Consider the following 26,467-nt stretch of genomic DNA (forward strand, 5'->3'; position numbering starts at 1 on the left):
ACGGTGATTTCATAAATTGTCAACTTGAAAGTAGGATGGAAAGAAATGACAAGAAAGGAAGATGATGGCAGAGAAAATCATCTCTGAAATTCTAAGACCTGATTGGGATTTTTTTGTTTTTGTCAATCCTTGATGTTACTTTGTTGCTCTCTGCTCTGCTTCTTAATCCTCATACAAATTTGCCATTTAATCCTAGTAAAATCTGCCACATTTTCACACTTGCATACAGCCATTATTTAAAAAAATTCTATTACTGAGGCAAAATAACAAAAGGAATTGCATTTTTGTGAACTTCTGGGTATGATATGTCACTCTTGTTCATTCAGCCCCAATTTATTGTGATTTATTTATAGCTCAAAGACAAAATGAATCTTGAGAATTAATTAAAAGCTGTAATCCATAATTACAGTCTGCATGGCTTTAAAAGCTTTTTGCCATAGTCTGTCATCTTTTTACAATTGTAGCATGCTGAATGTTCTTGCAGAGACCTGCCTAGCAAAACAGTTTTGCAGTACGAGGGCCAAATTTTCAAAGAACTGATGTATTTGCAGTGATTCCTGCACATGATCTTGCTTGCAGCCTCTTTCTTTATAAACTTCAGGGTACATGAGAGGCAGACTGAAGATGAGGTCTCACAAGATTGTGCCCGGCAACTAAGGAAATGCATGGGTTGTGTGTGAGCCCAGTGCTGTGAATCAGAACAGCTTTGAGTATGTGGAGTTCATGTGCTGTTTCTGTCCCCTTGCCTCTCTTCTTGAGCTTGTTCTCTGAGGTCTTTGAGAATGCATAGGTGTTGTGAAGCTGTTCCTGGTACTTATGTACTCTTTTCTTTGTTCTGGTGTTAAGTCCTTCAAGGAAGAGAACTGCAGAACCAGCTCTTAGTCTGACAAAAGTGCCACTTGGAGAATGAGAGTCTGGATGCAAGGGAATATATCTCTTGTATTAAACCTCCAGATTCTTACTTCTAAGATCCAGAATGTATTTAAAGTAGATGAGATGAAAACACACACACTGCCAAATCTCAAAAAACTACAGCCTGCCTTTTTCCTTCTTTCTTCCCCCAAGCTGCTGGAAAAAGTAACACGTAGGAAAAAGTTATTGGTTCAGGACAGGTCTTTGGCTGCTGCTGGTGCCAGAGCTGCATTGACTGTAGCAGGTTAAATGGAGAGGTCAGAGATTGTTGGCCAACACGTTCTGCCTGTTGACTCAGATGCTCCATGTGCTGTAATCCTTAAAACTCAGAAATATCATGAGACTGTTGGTTTATTATATCTGAAGGACCAACGGACTGCAAGCATGAACCTGGTTAATTAAGAGAGATCTTAGCCTTGGGGGAAAGAAATTGCCACTCACTTCCTTCAGATTAATTTTCCTGATTTCTTAGACTTACTAACAGAAACCTTAAAGATGTAGTGGAAAAAGGCACCAAGAATTTGGAAAATGAAGGAGACTGTTCAGGGGGCTGTGAAGACAATGGGAAGAGGAGGTTGGAGGTGTTAAAGGTTTTCTGGCCCTTCTGTTGTTCAGCCTCTGGGTAGCTTCCCTGGCTGCCTTTCCCTGTAGATCAGTTTCTTCTCTGTGAGCCAAATTCTGTTCAAATGTATGAAGATTTCCCATTGTTGACAGCCTTGGATACCCCAGGCTGCCCTGCCAGCTGCTTTGCTGCAGTTCTTCAGTAAAGAAGGGATGTGCCTCCCCGAAGCAGAGTGGAAAGGTTTTGTAGAGTATGGTCCAGCATCAGTGGAGTTTGACTAAGCAGTGGCAAGCAGAACTGTGAAAAACTAGATTATGTGCAGAGACACAAAGTTGCTGATATGGTGGCAACAACATGGGGCAGTTTTGTCATTTGTTTTTGTGTGGGTTACGTCAATGATATATGGCCTTTAGTTCAATCATTTCATGGTTTCATTCATGTTACCTGCTGCTTCAATTTGAAACCTAGGTGATGGCACAATATAAACAGAAGCCAAATTTTCCTTGCCATCCAGATTGCCTCTGTCTAAGTCTTGACTTGCTTATGCATGCCTGCTAGTCTTGATGAGACTGAAGCAGTATTTGCAGCTGCAAAGCTCTGGGCTGCTTTAGCCAGGTTTGCAAATTGGGCAGCTGATGTTCCCTTTGCCTTGTGCATGACTGTCTCTTCTCTTGGTTTTTCTCTCCTCACAAGGATTTGAAAATTTGGCCCTGGGTGACATTAATTGTGGGGAAATGACCACAGAAATGAGAGGTCAAGGAGTGTAGGCCATGCATATTTTCAGTGTAAGCAAGAGAGCAATTTTAATTCCCATATATTAACAAAGAGCATTTTTATTACCAGCTTTGCCTGCTAAACTCATGTCTTAACATCTAACATTGTTTTTCTGTCCTCTGCTGTTAGGTTGTTTAGTTTGTTTTGTAAAGAGATAAATAAAAGATCTGTCTGAGGGAAGTAGTGCACTTGGGGATGTCATTTTACAAACTAATAAACTGATGTATGTGACATTTTAAATAATTTGCATCCCTTACCATTAAAATTTTGTGTTGTCTTCCTATATGTGTTTGGTTTTTTTTAAATTTAGTCTTTATTTGAATTTAAAGTGTTTTTTTCTTTCTGAACTTGCAGTGTCCCCGCCAACAAGACTAAGATATAATGTAGTGAGTCCTGACAGTGTACAGATCTCTTGGAAAGCCCCCAAAGGGCAATTCACTGGATATAAACTTCTTGTCACTCCAAGTTCAGGTAAGTCTGTATGTTCACTTTTAAGGTGAAAAAACTGTCTTCCTAAGGCATAAAAGCTTTTCAGAGTTTAGTGTTATCCTCCAGTATGAAGAAATTGTGATCAAGCTTTCAATAATGAAATACTGGCTGATCAGCAGAAGAGCGATTGATTTCAATAGAGGGTGGACAGGCACAGAAAATGCTTAAGGTAGCAGAAGTGGGATAATGCTAGGTATGCTTCATGGGTAGTCTTTGGAAATTGTCGTTGACCATCTGTCTTTACCTTTCTTCCAGTGGGGTGTAAGGAATTCTAGGAAGTCTTCAAGGGAAAGCACTGGAATCCTAATTCAGCCAACCTTTAAGGTGGATCTCCTTGTCCCTTATCCCTTAGTGAGCTCTCCTGAATAGATCAGAAAGAATTAACTTTTAAAGATTGCTTGTCTTTTTTTTTGTACAAAAACTTGAAATATAGACAACAAAGTGGCTGTATAGAGCTATAAAGGTCCTACTTCTATACATTTAAAATTAAATTTAGATATGGAAGCAGTTTTAACGTACAGCTAAAATACATCTTTGTACATATTGGTGTACAATTTTTATATGTAAACTGACATAGAAATGTTTAATATTTGTATTTATACACCAGAACTTCTTTGCCCAAAGAAAGTTGGCAAAGTGATAATTCAGAGGTGATGTGGGTACGGTAGGGTCAGGACTGACAGCCAGTCACAGAGTGAAAGCTTGTAGATATGATGTTGTCAAATTTGACAGTTTTTTGTAAAATGTTCCTTTTTTTCTTAAGGTTTTTGCTGGGCACCATGGCTGTTTTCTGAGGCCCAGATAGAAATGCTGATTTTAAGAGTGTTTCTGTTTAAGAAAACTGGCTAAACCACCTATCTTGTTGCTTTTCTGGGATGTTCTCTGGCCTGGCTGTATGGATAGTCCCAAAAGTGGAAAAAGTGGGAATGCTTAGGTTGCAGTAGAGCTTGAGGTATTTTTGAGTTATTATGTTTACTGTGTTATAAGAACAGCAAGCAAGTAATATTTGTTGGATTTTTTTTCTCCTATAGGTGGAAAAACAAATCAATTAATTCTTCAAAATACTGCAACCAAAGCAATTATTCAAGGTCTCATTCCAGATCAAAATTATGCCCTTCAGATCATTGCATTCAATGAAGACAAGGAGAGCAAGCCAGCCCAAGGCCAGTTCAGAAGTAGGTATCTCTTTATTGCTGACATACAGAATATATCAGATATTTAATGTAGCTTTTGAAAAGGTAACAGGACTTACACAAAGGGGAATGATGGAAAAACAGTTTTTTCTGTGGTGGAAAGAAAATCAAAGCCATACATTTTAACTGGTGTAAGTACATGTGGAGACCTGAATTGATTGCATAGTATATTCTTGCATTGGGCTATCTTTGTTTCCATTGGATTGGCATCCCTTTCTTCCTCATTTCATTAGGAAATTAGCTGGTATTTCGTGGCAGGAATCTTCAGTGAGTAGAAAGGAAGTGCTATATTCTGATACTTCAAAATTTTCCTTTTTATTAAAAAATGTTATAGCTGTGACAACTGGCAGCTAGATGCTAGTTCAGTAGTACGACAGGCTGATTTCTTAATGGTCTTCAGAGGTCAAATATATTTTAAAAATTTTTATATGATCAAGACATGCTGTGATATATATACACATCTTATCTAATTTATCTTGATATTCATGTTAAACATGTTAAATATGATTGGTGGAGATTTGGTTGATACTGTGGCAGTGTAGAAGTATGGTTGAAAACCTAATGAATTCTCTCTGACACTAAATTTTTCTCACTGTCTTTGCTAAACTACCTTTTTTTTTTTAAAACCAGCACAAGATAAAGTATACTCAGTACTTGATGTGGTGTGTACCCAAGTCTTTCAGCTTTTCATCACTATAACTGTGTATTTACTACCTTAAGTTCTGTTCTGGTTAGGAAACCCACAAAACCACAGACTACTTTAGCAATAAAGAAGGCCACAGAAGACTACAGCAAATTGTATAATACTAGGTATAGCTGTTTTTGAAATGGCATTTAGGAAAAATAAAGCTGGCAACTTGATTTAAGAAAATGGGGATTGTGTTCTATTTAGTATACTCTCTTTGCTGCACTTAAGGCTGGAGTTTCATTTAAAAACACAGTGCCTTTCATGAGGAAAACCAAATACAGCATATATAAAAATTCTTTTTTTGCTTTCCTGTATTATAAGTTTTTTTTTTTCCCTGTTCTGACATGTGGCCACTAATTCTTGAGATGAGAAAAGGTCAAATATAAAAAGAGCTTTCAGAATATCATCTGGTTTAGTGCATTGGAAGTATGGTTTTAATGCTGTGGAGTTGTAACTGATGTACTAAGAATTCTCAAGCTTACAATAAAATTTTATTGTCAAGAGTATTTCTCTTTATATAGTGAGGTGTACATTCTTATTGTAATACATAGTGTTTAATGAACTAAGATCAATGGGTTTTTTTCCTTTGAAAATGCAGATGTAAAAGCACGTGCTAGATAAAATCTTTGTCTGTGTAAATACTTGAGTAAAACTGCTGTCTTGGCTCTTCCTGTCTGGTTAGAATTTTGACTGTTCCCAAATCCAGAAATCTGTCAGGATGTGACCAACTTGTCTCCTTTGTACATTTTCAGACTTTTGTACCGTTTTCTCTGGAGCCTTTATTTGCTAAAGGCAGAGGTGATACACAGTCACACATGCTGTCTTAGTAAAAGAGGAGTCAGAATTTCAGGTTTCTTGTTTTGACCTCTGTACCTGGAGTGTGAGTGCTGTAGGTTCTGCAAAGGGTTGTCATACTGAGACAATCACATTCAGATATTTGACAGTGGTTTGTTGTCTTCCTTAGAACTTAGTCTTGTGATTTTATTTTGGATTGGAACTTGGAATATTCCTGGTTGATTCAGATACTCCACATACTATTGGGTAAATTAGTGAAATCCATTTGACTTTTGTTCCACTGATGTACAACAGAATATTTGCTCAGTCTTACAAAGTCAAGAGACAGATAACCTCCTTTCATGCCCTCACAGTGTTTTATGAATGATGTAGTACAGAGAGACTTTGTTCCTGACTGAGGATCAGTGCTTGCTTGGGTGAATGTCAGTCATAATCCAATTTTACATAAACTAACAAGTGTAATTGGAGTAGAATTTTTTCTTCTGTGGAAGATATTCTCAGCTTCATTGTTTTAAGCTTTTCCTGGCTGTTGCAGATAGCTGGAGTGTGGTACTAATTAGCATTCCAAGAAAATTTTGGAAGGGCTTTTTCTTCCCAATATGTGACTTTAGCAATGACTTTGTCAGAACCTTTCAGACTGTTAGTAGAGCAATACTGGCTACTAATGTAGTGTTAGGAATTGATAACCAAATTGGGTTCTGCTTGGCTTTTGTGAGAGATTTGGGACAGAATAAGGGAGGTATCCCACCCACCCATGGAACAGGAAACTGTCAAAATGTCAGCTCTGGAGCAGCCTTGCACTCCTGGGAGTATTTGGTGCCCTGAATACAGATTTGGGAATGGGATCTAAGCTAATTCTGTAAAGAGGACAGTGTAACAGCTGGCTTATGTGCTTTTGTGTTGACTGACTTGGAGTGGAACTTTGCTATGCTGGACCCTCCCCAGCTAGCTTTGCCAATTTTCTGGACTATATTTCCAGTGTGGGATCTTGTCTGCATGGGCTTAGGTGCTGATGTCACTACTTGGACTTTCCTGTGTGAAGAGAGTCAGTTTTGAGAGCTTTAATGATGATAGAATGGAGAAAGATCCATAAAAATAATAAATGCAAAGGGAGGGAGGGAAAACACAGAAACAGTAACTCATTACCTAAGCATATCTTCAGATGCTCTGTGCAACTATTTTATAAGAAAGAAAATGACATGCTTCTAACTACATTGTTTCTAGATTAATTGATTTTTTTCCCCCCCCTTACTTTACAGTTAAAGACATAGAGAGAAGAAAAGACACAAGTAAATCCAAGGTGAAGGATCCAGAAAAAACAAATGCGAGTAAACCAGCACCAGAAGGTCAGATCATAATGACTTGTGTGATATTCTGAAAATAATCAACTTCTTTATTTAACTTGGCCATTGTAGAGATTTTTCTGTAAGTCAGTGCTTTAGATTTGGTTCCCAGGGTTAAATTAAATAAAGGGGAGAAAAAAATTATTTTCAGAAATATTGGAGGCTTGCTACAGAGGTATTTATTTTAGTTCTGTGCTTTGCTTTTTTTATGAAGTCCTAAATGTCATCATAAATAGATGAAAATAATTTTAAAATAATTTTAGATAATACTAAAATTATTAAAAGCTGCTTCTACTTCCTCACTGGGTGTACTTTGCATAGTGGAAGAATCATGCAGGTGTGTGTGTATGTAGTAACTTCTTGTCTTGGATGTAAGACAGACTGGCAGTATTAATTCCCACCTGAAGTCAAATTAATGCTATTATTTAAATCTGCCACATAATAACTTGATAAGTCTGTCCTAGTATAGGTTCTATATATGAAAACATTTGAAACGTTTTGAAGGAGGGGGATAAAGGAATTAATTTTGTCCTGTTGCAAGGAGCCAATCTTGTGGTGAAATGTGATACTGCTTGCCATGAGAAGTTTGTCTAGTATGGATGAAAAATCTATTTCAAGCTTAATATACAGCTTTATTTCCTGTTATTTTAAAATTAAAATAGCATCTTCTTTATGAAGTAACCCCAGCAGTAATTATCCTATTCAGTGGTTATTTCTAGTATACAGAACAAGAAGAGCTTGGTATGACCTTAAATAGTCTCTCTGTGAATAAACTGGACAGTTTCAAGGATCCCATTTTCCCCTTCCATGTAAATATGTCTCCAGTGATGCAAGTATCAAAGACCTCACCCAAAGCTCCTTGAAGCCCATGCAAATTTTTCTTCCGTGTGTTTTTATTCTTATCACACATTTTTGTGTCATGTTATATTTGTTAACACTGTGAAAGTTTGTTTCCATACAGCGTTTCTCAAACCAAAGCACCCTTGAATTACACTGGGTGTATTGGAAGAATATTAGCTAGTGTTAGCAACACTAAAGAGAAAAGTTGTACCTGCTAGTGCATGGCAGGGTAGCGGATAGGTGATCTTCCCTACATCATGTCTAGAGGAAGGCTGAATTGGAAGAAATGACAGAACTGAGAAGGAAAATGTGATTTGCTTTCTTAATGAAGGACAAGTGATAAAAGTCGAAGGAGGGAGAACTGAGCCCGTACTTGGAAAATGTTTATTAAATACAGACAGGGCAAAGTGTCTGCCAGACTGCGGGAGAGAATTTATGCTTTTTTCATGGCATAAGGACAAAAATACAATTGGTGAGAGAAGCTTGCATCTGCAGTCTCTCCCTTTTTAGGATTCATATTTACTTTTGAAGTCTTTAGTTTAGGCATTTTCCTCATCCCTGTACCACTTTTTTACTCAGCTGAACTTCTTCAGTTGTATCAGGGCAGTTTGTAACAGAACAAAATAAATCTCCATCCAGCACTTGTGAAAAGATATTGCCTTGTAGTTACTGTAGCTGGTTTTACTAGAAAACTGGGGTATGTGTTTAAAACTAAGGCAAAACTTAGAAAATTTTCAATCAGCAAACCTGATGATAAAGAGAAAAAATATGCTAATTTTTATGAATGCTTGAGTTTGTTTATCCCTATTTCCAACTCAGCTATATATTATTATAAAGGAACAGACCTTTTTACTCTAGCTATTGCATATTCCTCTGCTTTGTGCAGTATGATGATTATTCAAAGTGATGGAGATTCCAGCTGAATGACTTCAGTGGGAGTAGGGTGAGATTCCAAGTGAAAACATTGGGCAAAAATAACAGCATCAGTAAAAAATGCATAGCTGGGGTAAAAGTGAATTCAGAACTGATGCACAGACAGTAATGGTATCAAATCTTTCCTAGTTTAATATATTGAAGACCATTCCAACTCAAATTGAAATTGGATCAAAAAAATAAGGAAAAAGTCTGAAAGAAATGGATTAAAGAAAAAAGTGCAAAATTTTATGCAAAACCATGAATAATAACTTGATCCTCTGCAGATGTTTGAAAAGAAATGATTTGAATACAACCAAATGAATTCAGGCCAGCAGTTAATTGGTTTCATAACCACGTGGCTAAATTTGATGCATTTAATAGCAAGCGTGATACATTCTGTGTCTGTTTATACCTGTGATCAAGTTGGTTAGATCTTGGGAGTTAACACTACAGAAGAAATTATTAGAATCATAAAATCATTAAAGTTGGGAAAAAACTTGCAAGATACTAAAGTTCAGCCAATACCATAGTGTCCACAAAAACCTCTGAAGTGCCACATCCATTCAGTTATTGAATGCTTCCATGGATGGTGACTGCACCACTTCTGTTCCAATGTTTACCCTCTTTTGCTGTGATGAATTTTTTCATAATATCTGATCTGAATCTCCCCTGATTCAATTTGAGGCCATTTATCTTTGTCCTGTCCCTTGTTACCTGGCAGAAGAGACTGACCCCCACCTGGCTCTAGCCTCCTTTCAGGGGGTTGTAGACCGGGAGAAGGTCTTCCCCAAGCCTCCTTTTCTCCAGACTATACAGCTCCAGCTCCCTCAACTGTTCCTCATCAGACTTGTGCTCCAGACCCTTCCCCAGCTCCATTGCCCTTGTCTGGACACACTCCAACATGTCAATGTCCTCCTTCAAGTGAGTGGCCCAGAACTGGACACAGGATTTGAGGTGTGACCTCACCGGTGTCAAATACAGAGAGACCAATCACTGCTCTAATCCTGCTGGCCAAGCTATTTCTGATCCAGGCCAGGATTCCATTGACCTTCTTGGCCGCCTGGGCACAGCTGGCTCATGTTCAGTCACTGTCAACCAGCACCCCCAGGTCCTTTTCCAAGGGCAGCTTTCCAGCCACTGTTCCCCAGCCTGTAGGACTGCATGGGGTTGTTGTGACCCAAGTGCAGGACCCAGGATCTGGCCTTGCTGGACCTCATAACACTGGCTTTGGACCATTAATCCAGCCTGTCCAGATCCCTCTGCAGAGCCTTCCCACTCTATACAGCAACACTGACATAGATCAACACTGACACCCAGCTTGGTGTTGTCTGTGAACTTACTGAGGGTATTATAAAAGTGTCTGTATTAACTCAACCTGGCTGCCATAAACGTTAAATAAAATAATATCTTACCTGAGAATAAGAGCAATCCTTGCCCATAAGACAAATTGAAAGCAACCATTGTCCAGACTACTATTGTCAGTGGTTGTAGCTTCTGCTCTTGTCGTGAGTGAAGAAGGAGCATAATTCCGCAATTATTGATGTCAAGTTTTATTGTAAAGAGGTTCCTTCTGTAAGCATGTGCACCACTTGTTACAGAGTTATGCTTACTGGCATCAGTAAACCAGAAAATCCAAAATTGTTTTTTTGGGGTGAAACTAATAAAGCACATCAATGTACTTGTCAGTGAGTATGAAATAAAGAGTATGACCTCTTTCAATATTATGAGCTCCAGTTTGTGCATTATAATAACTCACGTGTCCTGCTGGTTGTCTTGAAAGGCAGTGCAGGCACATAATTGCATAAACTTTGTTTATAAAGGCTTGGCTAATATACCTTCTTCAGGGTCATGCAATAAACTCCAGAAATTTCTCTTTCAATTTCAATGGGATAAAGATTCCACCATAATCCTTCTCCTAGAAACTAGGTCTTTAAGAAATGTAACATATAAATACCTGTAGTTGTGATTTTAGGTTGTTCCAGAGCATTTCACTCTAATTTTCAGCTGTGGCTGGGTGGATTGTTTATGTAGTACTGTCTGCTATTTAGTTACCAACTTTCTAAGGCTCTGAGCAGTGCTGGGAGGTGTAAATGCCTTCTTCAGCATTCACAAATCTACTTTCTTCTTCTGTCCTTAAATTGTTTTGAGGGTTTTCCTCTGTCTTTATGGAACTCTGTCAACAGCTTGCATGGCTTGCTAGAAAGCAGCTTCAGTAAGCTAGATTAAAATTTGACATCTATTCTGTCCTACTCATTAAAATAGTATAAAAAGGTTTACTCCTTTTCTGCTGTAAATACTGTGCTCTTATTGCAAGTAAATCTCCAGTGTATATCCAGGCACATCATGGTGCCAAATTAATTCAGGCTTAATGTCTAGCACTCTTCCACCAAACGTTCACTTTATTTTTGATTTCCAGGAACTTTCTCTAATTCTTCTGCATGGCCATTTTCAAGTTTTGAATCTCCTTTCTATATTTTTAAGAACCTGTCATTTTTCAACTTAGTGATTTATCACTGCTGTGCACACTCATATTCATAATGTCAGAAGCCTTTTCTCTTTCTGTCTGTTGAGAAAACACTCACAGATGCAGTTTCTTTCAACACGCCCTGATATTTGAGTGCTTGTACCCTGGCTTCTCTCCAACTCCCTCATGCACAAAGCTCTTTTCTGTACAGCGACAGGGGTTAATACATTCTGTGCCTTCTCAGATGTTTTACAGTTTCTCAGAGAGCTTCTATGACTGATTCTCTAATCAAATCCCTTTGGGGAGGGGAGAATCAGTACTTTGGCTATATCCTCTGGCAAATATATGACTGTATCTTTTTCTACAGAGTATTTCTCCATGTATCTGAGCTGGATTTAGCTACTCATTTCAATATAAACACCAAAGCACTGCAGCCAGTTTTATCTGCATGCCTGTTGATTTGATTGGGGGGGGGTAGTTGAGAGGTGTGATGGCTTCATGTAGGCTAGCAGCCAAAATTCCACCTAGCTACTTGCTCATTCCTCTCCCCTGCAGGATGGGAGAGAAAAGAGGAAGAATAGGAATGAGAGTTCATAGGCTGAGATAAAGACAGAGAGACTGCTTATCAGTTACCATGGTAGGCAAACAGAGTCAAGTGGGGGAAGATCTACTTCATTTATTGCCAGTTTAAAAATTTGCTAATGTGGGTAGTCAGAAACAAGAGACAAACATTAAAACAACAGCTTTCCTTTCCATTTTCCCAGGCTCAGCTTGACCTCCTCCCAGACTCTTCTTTTCCTCCCTTGTTATCACTGCAAGTTACACTCAGTCCGAGCCCCTTCAGAGAGGAAGCAAGTGGTGCAAAAGAGATGTTGAGAGGTTGTGATCAGGGCATAGTGTTCTCTCTCTTCCATTCATTTCTTCTCCATGTACATCATCCACAGGCTGCAGAGAATATCTGCTCTCTTCTGACCTTGGGGCTCACTCTGCTGTTTCTCACTCTTTCTAACTCTCTTTCAATCTTTGCTAGTCATTCTTTTTTTTTTTTTACTTAAATATTTTTTCCCAGAAGTGCCACCACCTGTCCATGGACACTTGGCCTCTTTTCAAACAGGCCACCCCTGCTGCCTCCATCCTGCCAAACCTGGCCACAGACACCCAGTACCAAAGGTGCTCCATTAGTTCTTTATTAGAGCAAAGAATTCGCCGTCTTTAACCTGTCCTGTTTGGAAATTCCCCTATGCAAATCTCAAATCAAGATGATTTGGGACAGTATAGGGCATGTGTGGGTCAGATTTCTCTTCTGAATCAGGTGTTGCAGGATAAGCCTTACACAGTCTGTAGACATTCAAACAAGGAGAAATAAGCTCCCATAAAGGACTGATTTCTGTATCACAATGTCAGTTACTTTCTCACTGTGAAGTGCATGTAATAGAGTCATACAGTAATTATGTCTGGTTAGGGAGGTCAGGGATCTTCACTGCACAGCACAGAACACAATAGTTTCTTCAACCTTCCCAAATCAAAATTGTGTTTCATCACAGAGTTAAGTCTGTTAGGGGCAGGTGTGATTTTTTTCTTCACCGATCTCTATGAAAATCCACTGTTGAGGTGCTGAGCTAAAGTACCTGGGGGAAACTGCAGCTTTTCCAATCCCTTAAGTGCCTCTTTCTGATGGGAGTCACCTTTACCATATGCTATGAGGCAAACTGGTAGAACATTAGCTGAGCTCTCTGAGCTGGTGGGGAGCCAACTGGAAGCTCTGAGAAAATGTGTGTTGCCACCTAATTCCCTGCCCAAATGGAATACAGAGGAAGGTCTAGGAGAAATTGATTGACAATAAAAGCTACATCTGAGTTTCACAGTGTGGAAGACTGGGACAAACAGGTAGGAATTTAGGACAGAGAATTTTTAATTAATCTATTGTCCATGAGTATAGAATGGGCAACTTGGCAATGGAAAATTGAGGTAGTGAGTTGGTGAGTGAAAAACAGCATAGAAATCATGGTGGGATTTAGAGATAAAAAACCAGAAGCTCTATATAATGAGCTATGTAATGCCACACCTTGGTATTAGGTGCAGATGTCAGGTTACATTATCTATATGTAAGTAATATAACCTGAAATAATGTTAAAAACAGCAAATAGTGACTTTATGTGACTTGATCAATATCCTGCACTGTATATTAATTTAAATTTAAAAAAAAATTGAGAAAGAGGTAAAAATTACCTGTAAGGAGAAACAAAGGTTTCCTTTGAAAGAATTTAATATTATTAGTTCCCTTTAATGAATTTAACATTGTTACTGATATTATTGATTGTGGTTATGCACACAGATATATACCTATAAAAGTTATAAATACAGTGAAAAATAGCTGCTCATTTAGTCACAGCTACCTCTGACACATGCTGTTTCCACTTCTTTTCTTCAGTAGTCAGTGATGCACAGAAATTTTGGTTGCATTGTACTAAATTGAGTGTTTAGCACTTATAGGATTTAGTATCATAAAGTGTTCTGAAAAGAGGCCTGAAGCCATTTGTCTTGTGATATCTACCTGCTAGGTAGTAATAAGTATGCCTGCAGTTTCTTTTGGGTGAGTGTGATCTGCAGATGTTCAATTGCCTATAAAAACTGTGTAAACATATCCAAAGTTATTATGTTTTCTGGTGGGATAGTTTTTGATATTTATTTTTAACTTCCTGATGTGTTTTACATTATTAATGATATTTACATCTACAATCTTTCAATGTAAAAATGTTTCTTTTAAAAAAATATTTTTTTCTCAATGTGTTTTTTATTCAGTGCTATGAACCTATCAGACAATGCAAAGGGCATATCCTTCCTCAAAATGCTATGGTATACTTGTCTGAGGTTTCTATTTTTATTGTTCTTGGTGTGAGGTGGAATCAGTCTTCCAATAGTGATAGAAGTGAGAGGTGTGGTAAGGTTAAAAAAATATACTGATTTGCATTCTTCTTTCAACATTCCTACTACATTTGATGCAAATGAGCTTTGGCATTCATAGTTTTATCACTGTTGAATGGCACTATTTAAGCAGAGTGGGAAAAATCCACAGAGAGGTATATTTAGGTACTTTTCAGTAGAAGAGACCAGTTGTCTAATCTATTAACTTGTCTGTTTAATGTCAGATGCTTCAGAAATTATTACTAGACAGTGTGAAATGAGTGCTATGAGGTATTTGACTAAGCCACAGGAATGAATACCTTCTGAACTTCTGCTTCATTGGCAGTGTTTCATAGTTTTACTCACTTCATCCTGGCTAATGTAACTGCAAATGTTGGTTTTAGTCATGATTTTTTTTTATTACTTGCTGAACTCTTGGGCTATGGAACTCATTAACTCTGCCTTTGCAGAGCCTATGATTTGATTTACTAGCAGGGCTTCCTTGAGCTTTCTGGAGGACACTTTAAGTCTTGATTATAGTATGTGGGCATTTCCCCCCAGTGCCATTATGTTCTTCCTAACCAGTCTTTGTCTTTTCTCTCAGCTCTTGCACGTTTTTCTGCTTCTGCAATCTGAGGGTAAAAGCAAAGTTTGTTGGAAAGTACTTAGCTCTTCGACTTTAAATGCTATTTTTTTTTTCCTGCTTTAGGGACGACTGTACCCTTTAGCCCAGTGCCCCAGCTCCAGCCAGTAGCAAGACTGAGCATGTAGTTCCAATAGGTCTGGGGTGATCAAGCACAGGATTTGGCCTATCAAGTACTAATTAGCCATTTGAGTAGATGGAACTAGTCCCCTTGATGTTCTTATTGTCCTATTTTCCCATGTGTGCTCTTCCCCAAACCTACCTTTCAGTGCTTTTGGTTCCTCTCCTAATTAGATCCTGCACAATCCCCAGGTACTCATTCCTATATCCCCCATCTCATTACCCCCTGAGCTGTGACCCACCAGTCTGAACCATACCGACCATGCTATGAAGTAAGAATAAGTTATCCAAGTGTGTTTTTGATCTCAGAAGATGTAAGCAGGATGAAATCTATGTGCTTATTATTTGGTTTTTGGGTCTATGCTGGAATTACACAGGAGGCAAACACAGTTTCTGCACACCTTTTGTTTTCTTTTGTTTCAGTGCAGTTCAATATAGTATTGAAGGGTTGCTTGAACTAGATGCAATCAAGTTTACTCCAAAACTAATAGCAATGCAGTGATCCTAGTCAGTACAGCACTCTCCCTGGTGAATACACTTCCCTGCTCAGAACTAGCTAGCTCAACACCTTATCCTCCATTCCAAAGTGTAGAGATAACCCTGGCCATTAGTCTTCAGCATCAGTTTCTTGATACTGCCAAACGGGAACATTTCTGCTTCAGTGAGACGTTAGGTTATTTGAACATTGTGGAGTACTTCTATGTGATAGTTTTCATTTTTGGATATTTGTTAATGAAACTCTGCATCAGAAAATACAGTGAAGTTTAGAACTATTGATTGCATTTGTCTAAATTCTAGGTTAATGCCTGCATTTCCCTAAAAGCTGTCTATGCATAATACTGAGGCTAATATTTTACCCTTGCAGTGTCTGTAGGGAGTGTGGATGCATTACCTTGTCATGGATGAAATGGGATGCACATCTATTGTCATTAGCTGCCTCACACCTGAGGCCATGTGCTCTGTGTAGGCTGTTACTTCAGGATTATTTTTGGTTTATTTTTCAGTTCTGTGCTTATCATCTTGACAAATATGTTTGTAGTCTTTAGTAAAAGCTCCCTTTTGGCTCTGAGTGGCATGCAGTCACATTTTCAGTGACATTTGCAGGGTTATGCTGTCCTTTGACCTGATTGTCAATAGCTCTTGCATGTGTGGTGTATACCTGCTTGTTCTAGCATTAGCTAATCAAATAAAAGTAATGTGAACATATAAATTAATCTGTTTCCTGTGCTTCAAGGGGAGTGGCCCCATATCCCTATGCCTCCCTTGAGAAGACTGGGTAATGCTTGGACCATACTCCAGCATTATTAGAACTTTTCGGACCACCAGAAAGCTTTAGCTAGCATTTTTTATTATGTTCCCCTCACCACGCTCTTCTGACTTCTCTGAGGTTACTTAGCCCAGACGTTATTTTGTAGACCTGATTTTGGTTTCAGATTCTCTTTGGGTTTGGACTCAGTTGGCTTTGTTCTGCCCAACCTTAGCCCAAGCAGAGAATCCATGATATCTACTACCTCAGCTTCCTCTAGTGAAAGCAGCACCTCACCATCTGAATTTTGTTAATAGGGCTCTCATTTAAATGCCTACAGTGAGTGGTCTCAGTGGTTTCAGTGTGGTTAGATCACCATCCTGATGTGTGCTAAAAGATGTCTGCACTGGACCTCATGTACAACCTGCCCAGCAATCTTGTCCCCATCCATGTTAGGTCATCAGAGCATGGGGTTTTTTGGCAGTGATTGTTTTTTAATTTATGCTAAATGCTTTCCATTCTTCTCTGGGACTCCTCATTTTCTCTCTCAGCTCTAGGTGATGAAAATATCTGTTATATTAAGGAGATGAAGTAGACTTGTCAGAATATGCCATTGCTCTCTTTGATATGAGAACTTTGGATGCTGCACCCAGGCCATGTTGGCTTCTGCACTTTTCAGGAGGTAGAATTTGATGAGAGGTATCCATTAGGTTTCCAAGCTAGATTATGAACTTGTGAGCTGCTGTGCAGAGCTTTGCATATTAGAAATTCCTTGTTTAATACTGGAGGACTTACAGAAGGACTTTGACACAAGGAAACTCTTGGGTAAATGCCTCTTTACTGTCCAGAAAGTTTAGCTCATTTTGCTGTGGATGAGCAATGCTTATTCCAGGAATTCATCATAAGGATTTCTCTGGAGGAAATAGCTTTTGAGTCCTTGGAGTATTACTTGCAACTTGGATTTCATTCTGCAATGGCAGTATTTCTATGAACCTGGCCAGGGTAATTTGGAAGACTCCTGGTCTCTCATGACTGAAAAATGTGATGGGAAGTATCAGTGCTGACATGGACAGAATTCTCAAGTGTTTTGCCTTTGCCATCATTTGGTAGTTGCTTTGGAGAAAACTAAGCAAGCTACATTTAGAGATTGCAGCATTTATATCTGCCATCTGGCCAAATTGAATAGCACACAAGTGTGTTAATATACTCTGAATAAGAGAAAAATATACTTTTGAGAGACAGCTTGAAACTGAAGACCTGGAAATTACTGTGAAGCCTGGAACTGGGAAATGGTTCATCTTGAGTTGTACACTTTGATCCTGACAGAATAAATCCCAGGAAAGAGAGAGAGGGAGATTGGGAGCAAGGGGTTGATTTTAACATAAACAAGTCTCTCTCATGTGTTTGTAAGAGACAAACTTGTCTGTTCTGGATAGGTGTAAAATTTTATTTATTTGCATCAGTCTAGGTTGAGGGTGAGTATTAATTTGGAGCTTGCTGGATGTCTTCTTCAATTTGGATATTCCAAATGACAAATACTTGCTTTATTCTAAAAATAGAAAGCTTGGTATTAGAAATGAGGAGCAGTCTCCATTCTTACCAAGGGATTCCACTGATTTCACTCCTGGCTTTGCTTTTCTGTAGGAGGGAATGCATTTCTTCCTGTCATTATATTAATATCTGGTTAAGGTTGTGTATGACCTCTCGTAAGTGCTCCTGGCCAAATAGAAGCTGGAGATCAGAGAGATTGCCTTTGTCATCCACAATGTCCCTCCCTAGGAACTCTCATTGTATGCATCTTCTTCATGAAGTGTAGATACAGTGTTGGCATCAATATCTAGAGAATCTGCAGTTTGGAAAAAGAACAACTCTGAGTAGAGAGACTTAGCTGATCTTGGACCTAAATGGAAGTTTCATTTTTTTCTTAAAGTGATCCAGCTCCTGGTATCAGATTGACAACCTGATTTGAAAGATGCTTATATTTATAACACTTGAGTTATGTTTCTCGTCATATCTGCACAGTAAATATGTATAATGCTTCATAAATCTGAACTATTACCAACTGAAAACTTGTCTGGCCTCTTTTTTTCCTTTGGTAGTTTTCCCTAAGGCCTTGACTTTTTTTTGTGCAATTTATTCTTAGTTGAAGTGGGAGGCTGCTATTCACATTCTTGAATGATGGATTAATAGAAGCTCAACTGAATGAATGGTCTTTCATTATCTTCAGACTGATTTTCATCTCTTCAAGTCATTAGCTCTTGAGTATCCATCCAATCAGCAGTGCACTGGCATGGCTGAATTCTTCTGGCAGCAAGGCATGTTCCCATAAGTCAGATTCAGGGTCCATGTTGACAGGTTTCATTATTGAAACACTTTCATTACTACCCTGCTGAGACATTGCTTAACAGTTCATTATCTGGCAGCACAGTCTGAAATCTGTAGGCTTGCTCAGGACTATGTATATTCTAGGTAAACATCTTGGTGTGTCATGAGTGATGCTTGTCTTTGATACAACACGGAAGCCACATGACAAGAAGTTGAAACTCTGGGCCAATTTTTTAAACTTGGAAGAAGAACCAAAAAAAGCATTGGGGAGGTGGTAGCAGAGAGATATATAATAAAAGACTGAAGTGCAGGACCAAGGACCTCTTGTAGGAATGTGTAATCATAAAGGATTGATGCATTCATCAGCAAACTCAAGGTTTTGCATACCCTGATGAAGAATCTTCTTCCCATTATGCTAGGATTAGCAAAATTGGAAAGAAAGGTTAAAGTTTTGGTATCTGTTTTCAGGGACTGTGAGATGGGCCTGTCTTGAATATAAGAGACCCAATTTTTGGGCTTTAGTTGTCTGCTGTACAAATTCCCTTTCAAGGCTGTTCTTTACAGTTCCCCCCTTGACAGGAGGAGAGTCTTGTTTCATAATCACTCTCATTCATCTGTTGTTAAACAGCAAGCCTGAGGTTGTACTTTGGAGAGATGATTTCAGGGTAATTTCCACCCTCACTGTGTGATCTGAGGTCTTCATGTCCCTTCTGGGTCTGCTGATGCAAGACTCTGGTTCTGGGCTGTGTCATGGTCAACATGTTTTTCCTGGTGTCCTGTGTGCCGAGTAAGCCTTGGTGTTACACTTGAGATATGTCACTTGGTTAAAAGGTGTCAGGTGGCAGCTAAAATGGAATTTACCTTGCTATGGGGACCACATTTTACACCTCAGAGGTGTTTTCACCTGTCTAGTTGGCTGTACTGATCACACTGCTCTGCATGTAATGAGGGAGTTCTTTTTCCTTATCTGACTGCTGAGTTCGATGTGTGTGACTTTGGCTAATTATTCTCCAGAGCTCTGGTGTTCTTGTACTCTGGAATACCCAAAGGAGCTTCTGTGGAGCACCAACACCAGCTTGGTGCCTGAATATATTTAGTTTCCATTTATGCAGGAAAATTGGCAGAATTTGGGCTGCATAGTGGTGCAGACAACTATTTCAGAAGTAAAGCTCATGTCAGCAGGGTCTTTGCTTGGGTTTGATTTGTTTATGTGGTTAAAAATGTGTTTTGCACTGATCTTTCCATTATGATAAAGGAAGGGAAAACTGCAAATTGTGAGCACAGGGATGGTGGCACCTGTGACCTGTGAAATACGACTCTTCTCTCCATACACTTAAGACCTTTCAAACTCAACATCCAAATTTAGCTCAGTGCATAGGCAGGGTGGTGGTGTCAAACAGTGCCAGATCAGTAAGGGGAAGCACAGAGTCCTGCCCCAGGCAGGAAAAAACCTAGGCACCAGCACATGCTGGTAGCCCACTAGCTGATGTGGAGCTTTGGCAGAAAAAGCCCTGGGAGGTGATCATGAGCCAGCACAGACATGTGTCACAAAGGAGGCAAACAGCCTCCTGGGAAACACTGAGAAGTTGTTAGCAGATTGATGGAGGTGCTTTTTCCTCTTAGCCTAGCCTTGGTGAAGCCACATGTGGAATTCTGTGTCCAGGTCTGGGTCCCCAGTAGAAAAAAGACATGGACTTACTGAAAAGCATCCATTGAAAGGCCACAGAGATGATTGAAGGTTTGGAGTACCTTTCATATGTGGAGAGGCTGAGGCAGTTGGAGTGTTCTTGGAGGACAGCAGGTTTGAGAGATATCTTTCCACTGTGTAAAAATACACTCTGGAATGAGTAAAGAAGACATTCATGTTCTGTGTTGACATGTTGCCTGTTGTAAGATTAATTATAACAAATGTTTTAAACTCTCAATTTAAATTTAGGGGTATTTTAAAACATATTTTTCTATCTAGGTACACAGACCAGGAATGCTTAGTGTTGCTGTTTGGTAAGCTACTGCAGATATTGTGATCTTCAGTGCTATCAATCAACAATGTTTTGTAAGGAGACATCAGCACTTTCACAGTTACTTTTTTTTTGTCTCTCGAATTAAAAAGTTCAGATTTAGAAAGAAAGGTCTAAAGTTTTTCTTGACTAGAGACTATTTGAGTCATTGAGCATGTATGGGAAAGTGCATAGAAAATGCTTCCTTATCTCACACTTGAAAATTGTCACCTGTATATATAGGCAATTAATATGTTATCAACTAGTGCTTTGATTAGTTTTGTGGCATTAAATTCAGAAGATATGCTATAAATAGTATTTAGTGACTGCTGTGTACTTTTTGTAAGCAGAAAATTTTTGAACTACAGTATTCATTGTCAAATGTGATGTGATTAGACACAACACATTCACTAAATCTTAATATTCCAACTCCACCAAATAACAAATTTGTAGGTATGCCAGTTGGGCTATATTAGTTTCCTGGAGAGGAATAAGGCACATGGAAAAGGGCTGGCTGATTTTTCTTTCTTTCCTAGGGACCAGGGACAAACTTCTAACCTTGTTGGGCAGCTCTTTAAACCTAATGTTCCAACATTTGAGTCCTTCAAATTCAAGCTGTGGTTGGATGTAGTTTAAAGAACAGCAGTTATGTTATAAGCATTTGTCTGGTCCACAGGCCTGACATATGGGATGTGTTAAACTGAGGTCCAAGTACAAGGATGATGTCACCAGCACAGAACAATAATATCAATGTCAGAAGCATGGACTAGTGAGTTGCTGAATTTTGGGACTAGACACTGCCTCATGTTCCTTAATTTTTTTAACCTTTTTTTAAAAAAAAATGTGACATTTTGCTAATGTAGTTTTACATTGCCCTTGTCCTCAGTGGTGCTTCTGCTCAGTGTGGTGCTGCCAATTACTGTGGAGGACTGGCTGTTCTCTGTCATTCATGTTTTATTCACAGGGTATTTTTCACTCAGTGCTGTTATCAATCTTCTTGTCTTTTGTGCTTTGTTATCCCAAGAATGAGTCTTCTATTTATACTGTATTATTATTATTATTGACCTCTATTCGACTCTCTCCTGTATTCTTCCACATATATCATTTGACTTTCCACTGTGACAGGGAGTAAGAAAGGAAATGACATATTGTAGACTTAGAAAAATTATAGTCTTAACTTCTACCAGAAGAAGTGTGTGTTTTGGCTCTTGAAAATGAGAACAGTTTCATACCAAGGGGAGGCAAAATATCAAATGTGTTTCTGTTAAATGTATCATAGCTGCATGCAAATTGAACTGGTTTGTCTAAAGCATTGAGTCCTCCCATGTGACAGTGCCTGTATTTGCTGCTTTTCCCTTTGCCATTCAAGGAAATTTCAAAGAGTAGTAGTATTAACTCCAAGAGTCAAAGAACCCCATTCTAGATTAAAAACCGTAGTTTTGTATTTCTATGTGAGTAAGGCTTGCAGGATTTTTGGTTGAACTTCTGTTTTTACCATTGCTGGCTTGCTTACAGCGCATGTGTGGAAGAATTCCCGCAGGTAGGGAATGCAGCAGCAGGGAGGTGGTTGGTGTTTCCAGGAGCTTGTCAAACCTTCTGTGTTCTGTGCAGCCCCCACACTGTCAGAGCTTCTCTCAGGTCTCTCTCTATACGCCCTTCCCTTCAGCAGGACAACTCAAGGGTCCTGTTTTGCAGGCTCCAATAACACTCCCTCTATCCCAGAAAATTCTGTCTGGATCTTTCTTTCAGCATTGCCATCGTTGGCTTCACTCTCAGCCGGTTTTGATGTGGTCTTGAGAATGGTGCAACATTTGCATATTGGAAGCGCCAGCAAATCACCTCTGGTGTCTGGGGGCCTGAGGAATGAAAACCAGAAGACCTTTTTTTGGCAGATGCCAAGCTCTTTCAATGCTGCCCTTTGAAAAATTTCCCTGAAACAAAGGAACCAAAATTCTTCACAGTGATTTGATTTTTGGTGGTACTGAATCAGGTTTTCTGCAAATACCTCACCCCAAAACATTGCTGGTAGCTTTTTGCTGTAGGTTGTTGCCTTTGAAGGTGAATTTTTGAGCCTTTGCCGCCTTTTGTAAAAAGCAGCAATGAGCAGAGTCCCTTCCTCCTCAGCTTTCTGGCATAGTGGCAAGTTCCTTCTGCCAAGTAGTCCTAGAAAGACTGTAAATTTGTTAGAGAAAGTGCATTAATATTTTACTTTCTCCCCATAAAAATTCTCCACCAATTGTAAGTGAGGCAACTGAAGACAGTTGCTGGTGTAAAATATATGGGTTGTTATTCTGACTTTACAATTCGTGCAATTCTGTTATTTTTGCTTACCTAAAGATCAGACTCTGTTACTATTTGTTGTGGAATGCACCACTTGAATCAGAATTATGGTTTCTATATAGCTTTAGGAAACATGATACAAAATTTGGTAACTGGTCTCTTCCTTACTGTCCTACTTTTGAAATTGGTGAGTATTGTAAAATTCAGAGGGAAGTGGGACCTTCTCTCTCACTAATCTTTTCTTGATGACTGAGTAAAAGGGAAATAAGCACACTATTGAACCTGATCACACTACTGAACCTTGCAGTCGACTAAAACACTGAGTGTTGAAAGCTTTATTGTATGGAATGATATGCTGTCATCCTCCTTTAAGAAAGGTTGTTGGGAAAATTGCCTATTAAAGTTGTTTAGATACTGAAATGTTCAAAATTGCCCTCAAACCTTACAGGAATTCATGGCCATGTATGATTGTATGGAAAGATTATTGAAAAAGACATTTGCAAGAACTGGCAATGGAAACTGGCTAAGCACAGTAGGGTGCAGAAAATATTTGCTACACACTGTGTCTTTTAGACTAACTTTATTAACTAGGATGTTATGGTGTTTGTGTTCCTATCAGGTTTTAAAGATTCTATCACCGTGTTACTCTGTTTAATATCTCACTGTTGTTTATTCCCTTTTAGGGAACTTTCTACAATTCTATTAAGTACAACAAGGAGAAAACATAAGCAAAATAGTGGGTGTACAGAAGTAACAAAACCTAAATGTTTTATGCAGAAAAGATGCAACAAGTATCTCCTACCTACGAAGAATGAAACAAATTTTCACACTGTGACCTTGCAGTACAATGTTGGATCAAACCACACGTTTCTTTAACAAAAAAATAATTTCCTATGCTATTTGCATTGATCTAATGATGTGGAAATAAAACATTGAAAGGAATGTTGTTATTGTTTTCTTTGTTCTTTGGATTTTGCTTCATTGAATGGATTTACTAAAACTGATAAAAGCTTTTGCTACAAAGCCATCACTACAGGATTAAAGAAGCCTTAAAGGCAAAACTTGTTGATATGAAATGATATGAAATATTACCAAAGGTAATAACTGGGTTTCATACTCAGCACAAGATTTTAGTAGTAGAGAAGGAAAACATAGCCACACAAATCCTGTTGTCCTCATTGTGCTGTATGATTAAACTGCTGGGATAACACTGAGAAGGTACATCTGTGCTATTGTACAGCTGCTTGGAAGTGAAACAGGGGTCCTGTTCTTTCATTCTTACTGGTGTTGAGTAGCATTTTACTTTGCCAGTAGATCTTTTGAAGCTTGCAATGCTAGTCATGGCCAGTGTGAGAATGGCACAGTTGAACTATGTGTTAATGGAAGACAGATACTGCAAGCAATGCAGACTGATGAACAGGAAGTTTATTTGGCAAAGATATTTAAAACATTAATTTTGCCATGACTAGTAGGGTCCTATTAAATCACAAAACATATTCCAGTCCCACTGAAATCAAGGGAAGTTTTTCTGTTGACTTCAGTGACATAAACATTTGGACCTCTTTTGGATCTATGTTCCAATTTAAGATCGTTTTTCTGGTGCTTACTAAATGTTCCCCAGTGTCAATACATTAAAATTTGTTGCCAATTCAAATAGTGTTGTCTTGTACTGTAAAAGCTAAAATAAAATATTTGCTTTGGCATATTTGTAAGTGGAATTTTTGTCATGTGTTTAGAACTTATTTTGCATTGCTGGCTGCACGTAGGAAATGTTCCCTGTTCTTCTAAAAACATTTGTAGTTCACGTTTAAGACATTAACTATAACTTTTTGGATTGGGTTTAATGCTCAGTGGATTTACACTGCAGTATGAATCTAGCTCTTAATTATTACCAATTGAACTCTTTTGCACTCAGGTTGGTTTTGCCTGTGAGATTATAGTTTTGTATTTAATGGAAAGATTGTCATTAATAATATGTTGTGAAAGTTTAAATTTGGTAACCATATGTTTTATCTTCTCTATGTATCAGGAGAATTTTTTGTGAGATAATGCAAACACCTTTTAAATAATTTCTCACTGAATTACTAATTTTATTTGCTGAACATCTCTGCTCAAATCAGTTTATTTCCGGTAGTGTACTTGGTGATTGCTGTTAGCACCATGTTGAACTGTTAGTATTCTTTGTGAACTAACTTATGTAGTGGATCCTGACAAAAATGATGATAAAATCTGGGCTGCAGCTTAATTCACTAATCTGTTTTTTACTGTATTGAGGGACACGATTTTCATCCCTAAATGGTTTGTGATGCATCATATCTATTCCACTAAACCTGCTTTGCTCTGTTTTTTCTATTTCTCTCTTTACCCTATAGCCAATCAATATTCTTGTACTTCAAACATAAGCTCTCTTTTCTTACATCTGTGTAACATCATCCCTTTTTTTCCCTCCCTACAATATGAGTCTACTGTTTCAGCAACCTTAATTTCACAGTCACACATCCACTTCTGTGGAATATGGCAATTCTGCCTGAGGTTCTGAAAAACTTTTTCATTCCCTTACTTCCCTTCCTGGCATTTTCTCAAACTGAATGTGGCACTTCAGCTGGGGCTTCTCAGTTGGCTTACAGTGCAATTTTTGTCTAATCTCTGCTGCCCTTCCTTTGATTTTCCCACTGGTTAGTTAAACCTTAGAGGCATGTAATATATAATTCTGCTAATTGTCACCAAATATTTTCTGTTGTTTAGTTTCCCTGTTTTGTTTGTTTTTTTAATGGTCTTGCATTTTTCTGTTTTCTGTATATCTCTAAGACTAAAGTTTCATTCTCATGTCTGTTCTCATAGAAACTGTGAATTTGAATCTGACGTCTTTGCAATTTACCTCTGCTCTATTGAGCACCTCCTACTTAGCTTTAATACAGCATATTCAATTGGTCTTCAGTTTTGCTCAGCTCCCGGGAGTGAGATTAACTTCTGGATTTACAAGTCTACAGTGGTGCCTAGTGGTTTTATGTGAGACTTTTGAGATGTGTAGAAACACCTGTTTTTCTCTGTTGACCATGAAAGGGGCCTTGATAACTGTTTTATATGTCTGCATCTCTAGGTAGCTCTCTCTCCACTGTCTATGCCTAAGGCTAAATGTCATGCACTGTGTATGGGAACTGAAATTGTATATGTGCATTGGGAATGAAAACAAACTCTTGGTTTGGTAGTGCTATCAGTTGACTGTGTGGCAGTCAATTTTTCCTTTCTCAAGTATTTTTAGAAGAAGAGTTTATTTCCATAGGTCTCCTAAAAGTAATTTTTGAATGCTTTAATGAAAGAACTGAAGTAGATAATGGCCAGATTTTCTATAACTGAAGTTAGGCACGTTTAGTCATTTTGCTTTTTTCTCACTGATTATGGAAGAAGGCTTTAATTACAAAGCTTGGTGGGAGGAGGAAGGTATATATTTATTGGATTATAATTTTATTGTTGAATTAATAATATTAATTTAATTTTAATGATTTACAGGAAGCCTGTTTACCTGTAAAACTCCAGCAATTGCAGATATTGTGATACTAGTAGATGGTTCTTGGAGTATTGGCAGATTCAATTTCAGGCTTGTTCGACTGTTCTTGGAAAACCTGGTTTCTGCTTTCAATGTGGGATCTGAGAAAACAAGAGTAGGTAAGGTGCCACACTTTTTTTCCTAATATTTCTGTAGCAATGTAAAGGTGTTACCATTTCAGGATAGTTAACAGCTTAATGCTACTATTTTTGTGCAAGATTCATTCTTGTCTAGCACTAGCGTTTCTATCATCAGAGTAATGTTGTTGGAATTTTTGTAGAATTAATTCCTCACAGTTTACTGTGATCCTCAATTCAGTTAACTCTAATGCAATGCCCATGGAAAAATAAAATCAGTGGAAGCAGTCTTACTGACTTGTCAGCATTAGCCTCAAACACTTGCAGTTTAATTTTTGCAGGCAGAATGTGCC

At 38.4% G+C, this 26,467-nt stretch overlaps 1 protein-coding gene across 1 annotated transcript in view; it reads left to right on the plus strand.

The window, feature by feature from the left end:
- Positions 1-26,467, plus strand: part of COL14A1 (collagen type XIV alpha 1 chain) — a 110,162-nt gene that overhangs the window by 6,002 nt on the left and 77,693 nt on the right. The window contains 4 exon segments of the mRNA XM_062514935.1: positions 2,603-2,719; positions 3,769-3,912; positions 6,673-6,759; positions 26,001-26,156. Of these exon segments, the coding sequence (XP_062370919.1) occupies positions 2,603-2,719; positions 3,769-3,912; positions 6,673-6,759; positions 26,001-26,156 (504 nt within the window).

The sequence above is a fragment of the Cinclus cinclus genome, chromosome 1 (genome assembly GCF_963662255.1).
Source record: "Cinclus cinclus chromosome 1, bCinCin1.1, whole genome shotgun sequence".
Classification (NCBI taxonomy): Eukaryota; Metazoa; Chordata; class Aves; order Passeriformes; family Cinclidae; genus Cinclus; species Cinclus cinclus.